Source organism: Cotesia glomerata, linkage group LG1 (genome assembly GCF_020080835.1).
Source record: "Cotesia glomerata isolate CgM1 linkage group LG1, MPM_Cglom_v2.3, whole genome shotgun sequence".
NCBI lineage: Eukaryota > Metazoa > Arthropoda > Insecta > Hymenoptera > Braconidae > Cotesia > Cotesia glomerata.
The window spans coordinates 11,148,623-11,163,752 of NC_058158.1; the positions used below are offsets into that span (position 1 = coordinate 11,148,623).

The 15,130-nt window shown below is 34.1% G+C and overlaps 1 protein-coding gene across 1 annotated transcript in view; it reads left to right on the forward strand.

Moving 5' to 3' along the window:
• The first annotated feature begins 385 nt into the window (after nt 1-385).
• The window catches only part of LOC123273753, a 35,447-nt gene continuing 20,702 nt past the window's right edge, over nt 386-15,130 (forward strand). The window contains exons 1-8 of the mRNA XM_044741233.1: nt 386-770; nt 2,008-2,929; nt 4,604-4,866; nt 4,975-5,368; nt 5,487-5,742; nt 5,862-6,053; nt 6,187-6,871; nt 7,223-7,322. Coding sequence (XP_044597168.1) covers nt 2,122-2,929; nt 4,604-4,866; nt 4,975-5,368; nt 5,487-5,742; nt 5,862-6,053; nt 6,187-6,871; nt 7,223-7,322 — 2,698 coding nt within the window. The 5' untranslated portion in view covers nt 386-770; nt 2,008-2,121. The remainder of the gene's footprint in view (nt 771-2,007; nt 2,930-4,603; nt 4,867-4,974; nt 5,369-5,486; nt 5,743-5,861; nt 6,054-6,186; nt 6,872-7,222; nt 7,323-15,130) is intronic.

The following is a 15,130-nucleotide window of genomic DNA, read 5'->3' on the forward strand; positions in this document are numbered from 1 at the left end:
TAAAATTTTTAATTATTCATTATTCATCAGTAGTATCGATTTTACCTCTATATTAATAGATGACAAAAAAAAAATAATGAAAAAAAACTGAGTGAAAACGTCCATAAAAGGATGACAAGTATTAAGTCGGTTTGGTTGGGGATAAAAGTAAGTACTAGTACGCGAGTAAGTATATTATTGTATTGAGCCTTGGCTTATTATTATATTGCATATATCTAGTAAGTAGTATAGCACTTGAGTATGTTATGTGGGTTTTAAAAAATTATAAAATTCAAATAACCCGCGCCGGCGATGAAAGTACGGCCATCTCGGTATTTGAAGGTGCGCGCGCATAGAAGGAGCGCTCTGATTGGCAGAACGATCAGCTCTGTCATATGATGAAGTTGCGTGGCATCATGGGAAACGGATTGCAATTCTGCAACATGGCGAAGATCTAAGCCGAAGTCGCGGTACTGAATCTTGTTAAAATGTATACTTCCTAGTGACCCACGGATATTTTTCACTATTTATACCTTATTAACCAGATAATAGGTGTGTTTAGTAGTTATAAAAGGTATTTAGAGTGTCGAATAATGTGTATAACAGCTTGTAACCGACTAAGGAAGGTGACACCCAACAGCTCGGTGTGGTGCATAAGCACGTATGCCAGTTACTAGAAAGCAAGATAAGAGAGGTGAAGATAGTCCGGGTGCTCGGAATAATTGGCTATTTTCCATCGCTCAGGACCTACCTAAGCTATGTTGCGGGCATCGCCTAGACAAATTAATAGTGTGAGTGCTTAGTAATATTATGCATTTAAAAGTTATCTTAAACGTGTGCTCGAAAAAAGACAGCTTGCGTGTGTTTCTCGTTATACTCGTTATTCGTTCGTTGGTTCGTTCATCCGTTCTTCATTTCGTTTCGTTTTACGTGGGTATTTCGGTAGCCAACAATTCCCGTCTTGGCTTCTGTCCTCTACCACATTCTATCTCCCAAACTTATTATCCTACTCGCTTGTCGTTTCCTCAGGTTACCACTTTGGCTTTTCTTTAAAGATAACCTCGGTCACATCATTACACTTTAACCTATGACCGGGATTCCTCATCGCCACGACTCTTGATCAATTCTCTATGCCCCGATTACCCCAATCTTTATCACCGATCAACAATCGACTATCACTACCACACTCAATTTTATTTTTTATTTTTTTTTTTTTTTTATCACCAAAATATTATCACCATTACTCACATCTCCATTTTATTTATATTTATATTCATATTTTTTAATTCATTTTTTCAGAATGCTAGTGTGCCATAATAATTGGCTGTTTGGTTAAATGTGTCTGTGTGACAAGAGTTTTATTATATTAACCTGGCTTACCATACTAGCCCTACCTCACTGATAGTTGCTGTCCATCGGAGCAATCTATTTTATTATTTATAAAATTATTGGTCGGCTCTAGTCTTCTTTATGCTGAGAATACTCTATCGTTTAAAATAAGGTCACAGATGTGACCAAATATTCACATCAGTCATCCGTGTCATCGTACTATAATAATATGTTTGTGTTTGACTATGTACTCTTCTCTTTACACATTATATTACAACACTCACATGTACAGATATTCAATAATAATTACTCGTTCGATTGCATCGGAATTTTTATAAATTAATAATTCTTCACGGAGATTGTCGACACAAGTTTTATTTTAATCGTCGCCTTTATTGTTGTGGTATTTTAAAGATTATTAAATTTAATAACAATTGTTTTTAAAAATAAATAATGTATATTATAATTAAATGTCACACAATATTTTTGTTTAAAGTAAATTAATCTACTGTAAATGTATTTTAATTCTTTACTTTAGTTAAATTATTATCAAAAATTTTAATAAATTAAAAAGCCACAGCAATAAAAAAAACGATGCTTAAAAATTCAATATTAATATTAATGATGATAATAATAATAATAATAATAATAATAATAACAACAACTCATAATATTGATTAGTACTTAATTATTTTTCAGATATGCATCGTATAAAAATAATATTGGTGATCTCATAACGCTCACCGATACCATAACGACGCGTGGCATGAATTTTTAACAGCTTGCCTCGCAACGAACAAATGGTTTCCTGACATGATGGACAGCAAGTTGTACGTAAAGAATGAGCCGGGACTTGAGGGGCAATCACTTGTAAACTCCCAGCAAAATCAATTGGGCGTGGATGACAGTGGTGGAGGTTTAAGAGTATGTTTTGTCTGCGGCTCGCTCGGTCACAGCGATTTCTGGTTACGAGTAAAACCGGTGCCTGGAGGAGCGTCCAACGAACCATTTTTTCCCTTCCTGGAGACACATGAGCAACCAGCGGCTTATCGCGGTGAGGGAGCACGATCAGGTGTCGTCAGGTCCTGCAGTTTGTGCTACACGCTGTTGATGCAGCAATGGGAAAACTACGAGAGACAGAGCCAGCCCCACAGCCAGCGAATCTACTGGATGAAAAGGTGCGACGGTGGACCGTTCACCGGGGCAGAGATGGCTCTGCAGGGTGAATATGCGGCCCAAATTCTGGGGCTGTCCAACGACCAGCCGCTTCCAGGCAGACAGGAAACCGGCAGCCGTCCAGTAGGTATATCTCCGCGTTTGCCTCAAAATTCACCCTCGCCAAGAGTTGTTGAGCAAACGAGGCCGCCTTCGAACTCGATAGAGCTGCCACGACCACACTCAAACACCGCCGAAACTGCCAGGCATATTGAACAAGTTAGACTAACTATGGAGTCACCGCATCAACGGCTCCAGTCACCGCACCAGCGGTTACAGAGTCCACGTCAACCGGTTGTTGAGCCAGAATCACGTGTTGTTTCAAATGAAGCTGCATTAGACCTCAGACACGCTCCGAGAAGTTCACCCGCGCCTCAACCCTCCATGCCTCCATCCCAACCTCAAGGTAATTACATCTTTAATTCCATTAGTTCCAGCCCGGGTTCTACCACTGTCGAACGTTAGTAAAATATTTTATTTTGAACTTGCGTTCGACGTTAATGTCATTATTATGTAGTTTGACAGTTAGTTAGCTAGTTTAATTTATGTTTAGATAAAAGAGGTATTATTTTAAATGTTAATTGCTCTCGAACCAGTAATACTAGAATTTATGCTAGATGCACTAAAATTAATCTATTTTAAGAGAATACTTATAGATAATAGTTTTATTGTAATTCATTAAAAAAGTCGATAATTAAACTCAGTACTTTTGTTAAAAATTGAAGTAACATTGTCATGACTAATACAATAATTTTATTATGTGTATTTAATATTATTTAAATTTTTTAACTTTTACTTTAAGTTAGTATTGTAAAAAAAAGATATATGTTAACAATAATAATTAATGTATACAAAGTCTGTCGTACACTGCATTTATAATTTAACGAGAAGCATGTGCGTAAGCTTTTGATCAGACATGGTCTGGTATGATAACTGGTGCGATGCTGCTACTTAGTAGCAATAGTTGTCTTCTTTAATTGTTGAATTGACCTGTTAGGGTCAAGTGGATCTTTATCTCTATAAGGTCAGCCGGTCAGATTAGGTCGCCAATTTTACGGTAGTCAAAGAATCATCTGTTTGCAAGATAAATTTATACTGATGCACAAAAGTGCATTCGCTCAAAGTAAACGTCAACTTATATTAACAGTATTTATTTGAATGACGTCAAGCTGCCGAAATGCTGTTACTTCAATACATACTTGTATGTTTGACGATTATAATATACTATGTTAATTTTTTAAATGTTATGCAATGTTACTTATTTTTATTTTTATTTTAATGTATGGTTTATTTATTGCGGAAAAATATCTTTTGTCGAATAATGTACAAAATAAGTAAATGTAATTTAACAACATGGAATTTTTGTAAATTTATATTATAACTATTGATACCATTGATAGTCTTTCCGTCTTGTATTACTGGTAGTAGAAGAAATAGTCGTAGTATTAGTTGTTGTTGTTGTTGTTACAGTAGAAGTTGTTAATTTATCGTTGACTCTAAAATTGATTATATACCGGGTGGTAACCCTTTTAATATGTATCCGTGATAAAATTACTATTGTTGTTATAAACAATCAAATCAAATCATCATTGTAACAATATTATATTTACATTGGCCTTAGTATTTTCCGCCGATAAATGTCAACGTTCGTAAGTAAAGGTTAACAGTATTCACTGATAAAATAGTCGAGGGTCAATTCAATAAATACGACAGCATGACATTATATCGTTAGTTTTGATATTGAAAATTTTAATATATAAACACGATATTATTATTGCTATTGATTTATTGTTATTTATTTTAATCATTATTATTATTAATGTAATAGTTTGTTTTATTATCGATAAAACTAGGCCACGTGCATGCATTTACCATCAGTAAGTGAGAGACATCTCATTTAGCGTGTGTAAGATATTAAGGCAATTAGCAAGTTTAAAAATAGAGCCATTTATTTTTACTGTGCTTACGAAGTTAATTCTCCTTCTTCTTCTTTAACTTTTTCTTTCTCTGTTTATTGTTTTCTTTTTATTTATTTAATTAATTAACAAACACGTATAATAAAAATTTATTATTTTTTCAGTAATTTACAGCGGAGGTTCAACGTCGAGTACCGGCACAGATATCCTGGACCTGTCGATGCCAGACAAAAATTCAATGACTGAAGTATGTTATGTCTGCGGTGATGAGTTCAAAAAAGGGTCTCTTAGTCACATAGCAGCGAAGCCACTGCCAACGCCGCCACCACCGCATCCTTCGAGCAGTCCTCCACCGTTTTTCCCCTCGTTGATGCTACACCCGCGACCAAGCAAAAGTCGACCCATGGACAGTGCTGGGCGTGTTCAGGTACTATTTGCTATTTTTTAAATTATTTATTAATTATTACTCTCAAGTTAAATAAAAATATATCCTGAATAAGAAAATATAATTGATTATACGGCATAATATTTTTAGGCTTGCTCGGCCTGTCAAAGTCACCTGTTACTCCAGTGGAAAACGTATACACGACAAGGTATACCGCATAACGAACGTAATTACTCATTGAGGAAACGTCAAGCTCCGACAGTAGACCCAACAACATTTATTTGTTATACGTGTGCATTGGAGTATCCCTCGTCCAGTATTAGACTATTGTACTGCTGTCCGAATCCGGAAAAAGAAGCGTACTTTCCGTTTATTACGACGATACGACCGCCACCAGGAGCTAGTCCTATAAGTCCTCAGGGGATGGTACAAGTTTGTTCCATCTGTTATAAAGCTATACCCCAAAAACAGCAAGTTTTTGGTGGAGAAAATAATGAAACTCAACCGATAAGTGCCCAACCGGGTACTGATTTTCGTCAACAAGGTTTGTTTTTACTCCTTAATTATTACCAACTTATTCTGATATTAATTAATAAATATCACAGTGATAACGAGATTGCGAAATAATAATTAATAATAATAAACGATAATTATTATTACAGGGCCATCTCCACGACCTGTTGTCGCAAAATCGCCAGCAAATTCAGCTGGTAGCGATATTCGATTTAAACCATATGATTTAAATAAAACAACAAGTGTAGTGAGTAATAAACCACGGAGTGCCAATGTTAAAATAGCAAGTTCTGCTCAGCGAAATTCACCGAGCAATGCACCAGCAGAAAATGGTAATGTAACAGTTGGACAAAATTATCGGTGCTATATTTGTGAACGACTGTATCCTCGAAACCAAATGGAGTGGTGAGTAATAAAAATAAAATAATAATGCTCATATATATTCAATATACATTGTTAAATGAATTGAGCATATTGAGCATACTGAATTTAGATTTATATAAATGACTCGTTATTATTTTTAGGCTATCAACGAGTCCTGAAGGCATGAATTCTCATGCTATGCACTTTCCTTGTTTGAGAGGGATGGCACGTACTTCTGAGAATTCCTGTATGGACAGCCATGGTAGAGTTTTAGCCTGTAGTCACTGTGTCAATCATTTAGCACAGCAGTGGGAGTGCATGGATGCCGACCGCGTTCCTCTAGAGCAACGAAGGTAATAATTTAATAGCGCTCTCTCTCTCTCTCTCTCTCTTTTTATTTTTAATACTTATTCATTAATATTAATTAGTACAAGCCCCTACAGAATGACGTTTAATTACTAACATGTAAATAATTGTGCATTTCAGATATGATATTCCTAGTCCACACCCAAATGGCGATGTTAATCGTGCAATAGCAACACCGCCAAGTTCAAATTCAGATCGCACATTTATCAGCAATCCTGGTACATCGAGCAGCTCGATTTACTGTTTTTTCTGTGGTCTTCATAGTGATTTAACGTTAGCACGTGTACTGTACAGTAGACCGCAAGGTCGTAATGCACCTTTCTTTCCTGAATTACTGCGCCATCAGTCCCCAAAAAATGCCGAGCAACTGCGTGAAGATGGCTCGGCCCTCGTTTGTACTTTTTGTTATCACACATTATTGGCGCAGTGGCGAAAATACGAATCACAGTCGACTGGCCAGCAGATAAGTGCATCTGACAGACAGTACAATACCCACGATTACTGGTGTTACGTTTGCGGTATTACAACATATCGCAAGAGAGTGAGAGCATTGCCTGTCAAGGACTTTCCATTCCTGAGGTATCATCGTCAACCGGAAAAAAGTTTGCTGTTGGAGAACGGTGATTTTGCTGTTGTATGCTTGGATTGCTACGAGACATTAAGGACACAAAGTCTCGAGTACGAAAGGTGGGGCTTGCCTGTTGAAAAGAGAGAGTATAATTGGATTGTACAACCTCCGCCTCCGGAAGATAGTCCGGATGCTGCTATTGCTAGATTGCCATCTGGTGAACGTTCTGAAAAAGCGGTTCGTTTAATTATTATAATTATTAATTTTATTGATAAACTAGCGCGTAGTAGCCCTATCGGATCCGGCCCTTGCTTACCAAAGCATTGGACCGGGTTCGAGTCCGGCGTACGCCAATGAATATTTTCAATATTTAAGTGTATTATTCTGCTCAGCCCAAAAAATAAAAACGAGTTCCAATCTCAAAAGTTTACCCCCTACCGAAGTCGCTCATGACCTTAGTAGTTTATGCGACTTTAAACAAATTAAAAAAAAAAAAAAAAAAAAAAAAAAAATTGATAAACTTTTTTTTTTTTTAATGACTAATTGTTGAAAATTTTATTTATTTATTTATTATTATTATTAATACAGGTACCACCGTCATTAACTGTTAAACCGGCACGTAAAAATTGCTCGCCGAAAGCGCCAGAGAAAAAACCAACCGTAAAGTTACCAGAAAAAGAGCAGTCAGGCAAGTAACAAAAAGCTTTATTTTATCTGATAAGATATAAAATACTACAAAGTAGCTTTTAAAAATTAAATTCTTCTTATCTTAAAGTTACAGATTTTCATTTATGAGTTTTAATTGAATATTCAACCTCTAGTCTAAGTCGTTTCCCTGTAAATAACAGGTGGCGTCAGCGGCAAAAACTTTTTGAATGGCTTAGTTGCCATGCTATTATCGCAAATTTAATTATCTCGGGTATATAGTCAACATTGCAGTTTTTAAATTAAAACGTTCTACTGACTGTGGGACGTGACAAGAAAGACCTGTACTTTTATAATATAATAGAATTTCTTTTATTTATATTTATATTTCTTATTCCGTATCTCTTTTTCTTTTTTTCTCTCTCTATCTTACTTTGTGTCACTTTAAAGTCTTATTTCTTATGTATACTCACACAAGTTCAAGTAAAAGCAGGAAAAATATTAAAAACTCCGATATTTGCTGGTATTCTCGGGTTATCTTGTAATATTTTAACGTTATCAACGTCTCGCAGAGCATACTCCGCCTCTCGGGACCACTCTGACCCCTAACGAATACTGTGACCCGTAAGAAAACAACTTTTTATTTATATTTGTATTTTATTATTATTATTATCATAATCATTATAAGTGATAAACTTGTTACTCAAGATAATCTTTGACCTATGGAATTCTAAGTGATAATAATTGGCATTATTCAATTGTTAAACTTGTTACTTATCGATAGAGCGATTAAATAACAAAACAATTGTCAGAGTGATAATATGGAGCATATCAGGTATTTAAATCGCCCGATCGTTCATCCGGATTTCTGAAGATAGTATCATATACATGAATGAAGAAATAAGATTGATAGGTCGGAAGCAAAAGAAGGTGACTAGGGTGAAGAGACTAAATGCCCGCAGCGTGACACCGCATTGCGCCCGCACTTAGCAACCCAGCCGACACCTAAATGCGAATTAGAGAAGGGTAGTTCCAGTAGTAGTAGCTGTACTAGTAGTAGTAGTACTACCAGCCAGCAGACGTGGCGGTAGCTTCTCTTCAGGCTTCAAGACTCGTCAGCTCTCACCCCTGATATGCTTCTGTCTATTCTGCTTGCTCTGGTTCTACTGATCGTTGAGACCAACCAGAGCGCGTTATGTATACACATATACATGTGACGTGTGTCCCTCTTTCTCGGTCTCTTTCTCTCTATTTTTCGTGGCCCCTCTCACCCTTGGCTCCCTTCACCGCAACCCTCTTTATCCTCTCACATTACGACCACGAGGGGAAAAGGTCTGGTTGTTCCTGCCCTTGGCAATCGATATCAACGTCGGATATTGAAGGCAACTCGCCGCTCGTTTTCTCACCCTCTATTCATATGTATAGTAGATTTATACCTTTTTTTTTTTTTCCTTTATTTTTTCATTACTTTTGCTATTATTGTTATTCTCATTTTGTTCTACACGTATAACAAGAATTATTCCAAATGTCAAGCTGCTTAGAGCTTACCGTTGAGCCGGTGAATATAAATCCTTTTTTTTTTTTTTTTATCTTACAAGTTAAATTAATAGATGTTATTAGTTGATGTCGTCGTCAAAAGTGAGAAAACCAATGAGTTTATAAGGAGCAAGAACGAGAGGAGAAAAAACAAAAAATAAAAGAGAAAAATAGTGTGAAAGAAGAAAAGGGGTCGATGATGATGGTGGTGAGTGGGCTTGGTGTAGAGAGGGGTGGATGCGGGCTGCCCGCGTTTAAGGGGAGAACTTGCCTGTCGCTGGCATAGCACTAGGCATTGATTTTACGCGACAGACAAACACTGTTGGGCTTTTTCCTGTCTCTGCTATAAGTCGCGTATGCTATTCTTTTACACCTTTTTTATTATGCATAATAATGGTAATAATAATAATAATAATACTTAAAAAAAATATATTTACACAAAGTATTATATGTCATTATATTTATTATTATTGTAATTATGTATTCATCAGATCTACCTGACAATTATTATTTAAATTAATTATAACCCCGCGCCCTTTGACAATAGTAAATATTTTTGAGTCGCTACGCTTGAGCAGCGTCAAAGGGGTAGCTTCGCTTTTGAGCACAATATAATCCACTCGAAATAAAAAACCAACGGTGGGTGTGTTCATACCGCAATTCAAAGCAATGAAAGTCGCGGGGGAGGCTCAGACGGTACCAAATAAAAGCATAAATAAAAATAATAAAAAGTAATAATGGAGATTTCAGAGAGCTGAGAATTAAAGTCAACGAGGAGAATGTATCGAGGGGCCAATGTGCCCTCGTAACAGTAATAGGGAGCTGATTGGTGGGTGCGTGTCGCTTCAGCGCCAGATGTTAAGCCTTCGCACTAGTCGATGGTTATGCAACGGAAGGAACCTAAAAAGCATCACAGGGAACACACACTCCGATATCAAGACCCGTCAGCTGCTTTATTTAACTTCCTCTCATCCGTTCTATCAGATCAACCACATAAAACTGAGCAAGCCAATAAATCCTTGTGATATCAATGATAATGATAATAAAACAACAAATACTGATGTTAATTATATTATCCAGAAGCAGGAGTCAGGAAGAGTATAAAAGGAGGAAGGACGATAAACGCGAGATCAACGAGTGGCAAGATGTGATGCTGGAGTGCCGGTACAAGTAAAGCACATCCCACCCGTGGATTGAGGATTGAGGATTGAGGATGCATTTGTTGCGCAAGCGTTTGTCGCTGAATGAGATCGAGCACCACCTTCACCTCCTTCCTCAACATCACCACCACTACTATTAACTACAACTACAACTACAACTACTATTACTATTTTTACTCGATATTATAACAACGGGTGCGATAATGTCAGCACACATGCACCCCTCGCGCATGCGTCTCTTAGGTTCTGCCCCTCTCCTGTTCGAGTGTGTGGAACCCTCGTTGTGAGTCGGGGAGACAACTCGCGAGCTTGCCAGTCTCGCGCCGCGACTCACCCTTTCGCGCGCGATGTCACTCTTTTCATACTATTTTAATTCAACAATATAATAGTTATTTATTGCGTATTTTAAACTCCCGCTGTAGTGAGTCATCGTGTGTGTGCTTCATGTCTTTTTAGTCATACATTTAACTCTGTACTATATGGCCTCTTGTCTCGTCTTTAAATCTCCATATGCAAAATAAATAATACTGATAATTATTATCACTTTATTTTTAACGTCCGAGTATTTATAAATAAAAAAATTTTTGTTATTTTATTTATTGTAAGTTTTACCGCCAAACCCAATTATTTTTCGTGGAATAGATTAATATGTAATATATACATAGATATACCAGCGATAAATTGGCGGTGTGTACGTGACGGGTGAACAAGAGTAATCGATCTTTCTCAAGTGTTCAAGTGTATTAGTTTTATTACAGTCGCGGTGTTTAAAAAATTAATGACAATTACAAATACCAAGATTTAATGAGTTTAAACGACTGTTTAAATTAAAAAAAAAAAAAAAAAATATTTGGTATAATTTAAATTAGTGAAATTTTAGTGCCGGTATGGTGATCCGTGAAGTGAAGATAAATACTCTGAAGAAATTAACCACCGAGATTTTATTTATACAATATAATAGTGATTGATTTAATCGAAATCGGTATTTGTTTTTAAATTCTGACTACTGGTGGGCTAAATAAAAAAAGTCGCAGCGAAATAATGGATTTTCGAGCTCCTCATCCTCTAGTTCATCCGCTCCACAATGGCCACCCGTATTATAATTACTCAGGTATATTTATTAATTTAAAAATAATGTACGAGCAGATTTATTTTATCTGACACATAAAATGAAATTTGTGTTATTTAATTTTATTTAAATAACTATTTGTACAGTATTTTCTTTATCTCTGTATTATGATTAATTGAGCGTATAATTAAACAGAAATTGGTGGTAAATTGAGCGAGAGATAACGCGGTATAATTAACGACAGTATGTTGAAATATAAATATAAATATTGAATATAAAAAAAAAAAGTAAATAAATAATAAGAGTATTACTGGGTAAAGTGATTTCGCATTTCACGGAGCCAGCAACTGTCCCATCCATCAATCGTCATGTGTCAAGGCTGGCAAAGTCTATTCGTCAACACGTTCAACAAGTGCGCGAACTCTGATAAACAGTAAATGTCATTACTCATCAGCCCGTCAATTATTGCAGTACATTTATACATTTGATACTCAGAGTTTGCTCTGCATTAAACGTCTCAGCAATTTCTCGGCAATTACACTCTAGGCATTTATATCAATAAAATTATTAACCGCCTTCGAGGACAATAAAAGACGATAATATACAACATGTCTGCAAACTCAATTCTAAGTACATACTACATACTCAAAACTCTAATAATAATTTAATAACATTTTAATAGCAGTCTGGCTTTCTTTAAATATAAATTTAACTTTAACTTTATTGCTGAGCAAAAAAACAGAAAAGCTCTCAGTTATTATTCTTGTTCTTCATAAGGACACCAACTGGTCAACAAATTATTACTGTTCAAATTAAGCTTTAATTTTTAACGTTTTCTGTAGAAAACAACAAACAACACTTTACTTGCTATTCTTTGTAATCAACAGAGGGGTGCTTTATTTCAACAAGCCTTTGTCTTGTCCGTCCATCCTCTTTTGCATTCAACCAAGTGAAGTAAAGCTTGCTGGACTTTTTATAAGACTTATGCAAGCACTTAGTTCACTCTTCATGGTTTTATCCCCAGAATTTACTCGTGAGTTTGAAATTATAGAAAAAAATTGTAGTTCATTTTCAAAAAATTTTATTGAATATTTAAGTTCATATTTTTAAATTATGAATAATGGATATTAAATAGGATTATTAGAACACAATTGACATTTTTATTACAATAATGAAATTTAAATTTACTCATTTGTCAAAAATTTAATAATGCAAGTAATTTTCAATCAAATAAAAATCAATAATTACAATATTTTTGATTGATAAAACTTCTTGATTAATTAATTCTAAAAAAAATTTACAAAATGAATTTTAAGATTAAATTTAAATCTTTTATGGATGTTACAGAATATTACTCATTATCTTTATTATAAAAGAGTATTTTTTTTCTATTATGTTGAAGTTGATGACATAATATTTAAATTGCACTAGAATAATATTTTTAAAAGTGTTTTTAACTTTCAATGGTATCGTTTACTCACTTGAATAAACTTTATAAATATGTAACGACGCTTACATTATAAGCTGATGATTTTTCAGCGATTTATGAGTAACTTTTTTCAATAATTAATCAGATTAACCTCTTGAATAATTTAGTTCGTTTTAATTTGAAGAAACATTGTATAACTCCGTCACTTTAATTAATAAATAGCAAACGTTGATAATTAACACGATTTTGCACCACAAAATACATTCATTTCTTGATAAAATCATCCTTTTATATTACTTTTTTTTTTCAATTTTAGCGTATTTCTTAATCATAATATTTCAAGTGTCAATTATCTGATAGATTTAAAAAATTTTATGCCAATTAATTTTTTTTTTTAATTTTAAACCGAAAAAATTTTTTAAACCCAGAAAAATCTTGTGGTTTAAAAATTTAGAAAAACAAAAAAATTCTTCAAAATTATTTTCTTCGCTCAAAATTTTTATTTTAAATCAAGCTAATTTTTTTACCAATGTATAATTTTGAAAACAAATTTTGTAAGTAAATTATAAAAAAAATTTTTTTGTAACAATTTATTTTAAAATAACAAATTTGGTATTCTCAGTATCACATAAATGAGTAACAGAACTTTTAAAGTATCCTTTGATTCATATCATAGCGATAACTTATATAAATTATTAACCTGCCAGCAAAATTTTTGAAGTAGAGTGAGATCAAGTAGACGTAATATTAATTTTTGAATGATTTAGACGGGTGCGGGAAAAGGGATGAATTAGTTATATCGTGCTCGGGTGGTAGTTTTACGGCGAAAGCCAACAGCCAACTTGTCTCTAGTCCTCTCTTTTCCCCTGATTCCGATCAATAGCCCTGGCGTATTACGTCCTCCCCAGTTTGCCATTTTCTCGAGTCTTTCGCTCATTCGCCCCTTTACTTGTTGTATTTTCTTTCTATTCCCTCGACGTACACTCGACCGTGCTTTACTACCATCCACTAAATCTGTATGCTGTATAATATATATTATATATAATATATAATATATAATATATAAAACACTACCACCATCATATTACTAGTTACGAAGTGGAGGACAATGATGTGTGTGGATCCGAGCACGCCCGTGTGGTGATCTCCAATGAGACTCTCAAAGGTCAAAGCCACATTGCGAGGTCTCCTGTGTCTCGAGGGTTGTCTTGCCACTTTTTTATTCACCCGGCTGCTCTCAATGTCTTTGTCTATCCTCTATAATTTTCTCCAGCAACAATAATTTTTATTATAATTATAATCACTTTCTTCTACTTAGTTATCATTACTTTCATTTCCATAAAATGTTTTTAAAATTTTTAAATTAAATTTTATCAGAGTGTAAAGCTGTTACGACGTTTATTATTGCAGCGATGATTACTGTTATTTCTATCACTGCTATAAAAGAGTGCTAGTCTGATAGGGAGGCGCAATTAGCGAGTAATTCCCAGCGATTAAAGTCACGCGAGTCGGGTGATTTTGTGTCTGATGTTTAGTTAATGCCGCAGTATATGTCACCGGATCGAAACTGACAGCACTCATATGCCTTTCAATTACTCTTCGTTTCTCGAACGCGGTGACCTATCAAATAGAGCCTTAATTATATCATACAAATACCCGATAATTTGATCGCAGAAAATTTTCTACATATTTGAATTTTGAATTTTTTTTTTATTAAATGGAAAATTTTAATTATAAAAATTTTTATTTTTTATCAAGAGTTCTTATAATTTTTTCAGTAAGATACTCGCGAATAATAAGACCTAATTAAAAGATTTTTGTAATGAGAAAAAAATTTTCCATAAATTTTGATGTTAATTATTATTTAAGGATATTTTTTTTATCAAATATAAAGAAATAAAGATAATTTTTACAATAAAAAAAATTAAACTAAATATTTTAAATTTAGCAAAGTATAAAAGTCTATGAATTTGGTATAATTAAGCTATCTTTATGCATCTTATTTCTCAAAGGTATTTTTTGTAGCACAGTTAGATCTTTTTTAATTTTTTACTATACTTAAAAAAATTTAAATACCAGGTTTAAGCTTATGCTTTTTCACTATTACCAAAAAGTATTTTAAAAAACGTTTTTATTAAAAACGTCACCTGTTGACAATGCATTCAATTGTGTAACTAAGTAGATAAGGCTTTCGGCAACTGATGTGTTGGCGCAGCGAGTAAAGCGTGTGCGCTAACGCACGAGTGCGGAAAAGCATTATATACTAAATTCATCCATAAACAAACGTAATCAACATAATATTTCACATAATATCATGATCAAAAAAACAAATAAACATATTTTAATGTTGAAATGAGTGATTGCAAATATTTATCAATGAAATTTTTTTTTTTTCCACATTATAATATGAACATTGATTATTTGATCACGATATTATGCAAAATATTCGCAGGGGTCGGTTAATACTTGATATATTTGAAATTTGGGATCAATAATCATGTTAATTTCCAAATAGTATTGTGATTATTAATTTTAAATATTAAATATGTTTGAATTATAATAAAAAATATTTAATTACATTAAAAGAGATCAAAATTATCCGATTTTAGAGAAACAATAAGGATTAATTTTGATGGTTTTTCAAAATTTTACCAAAA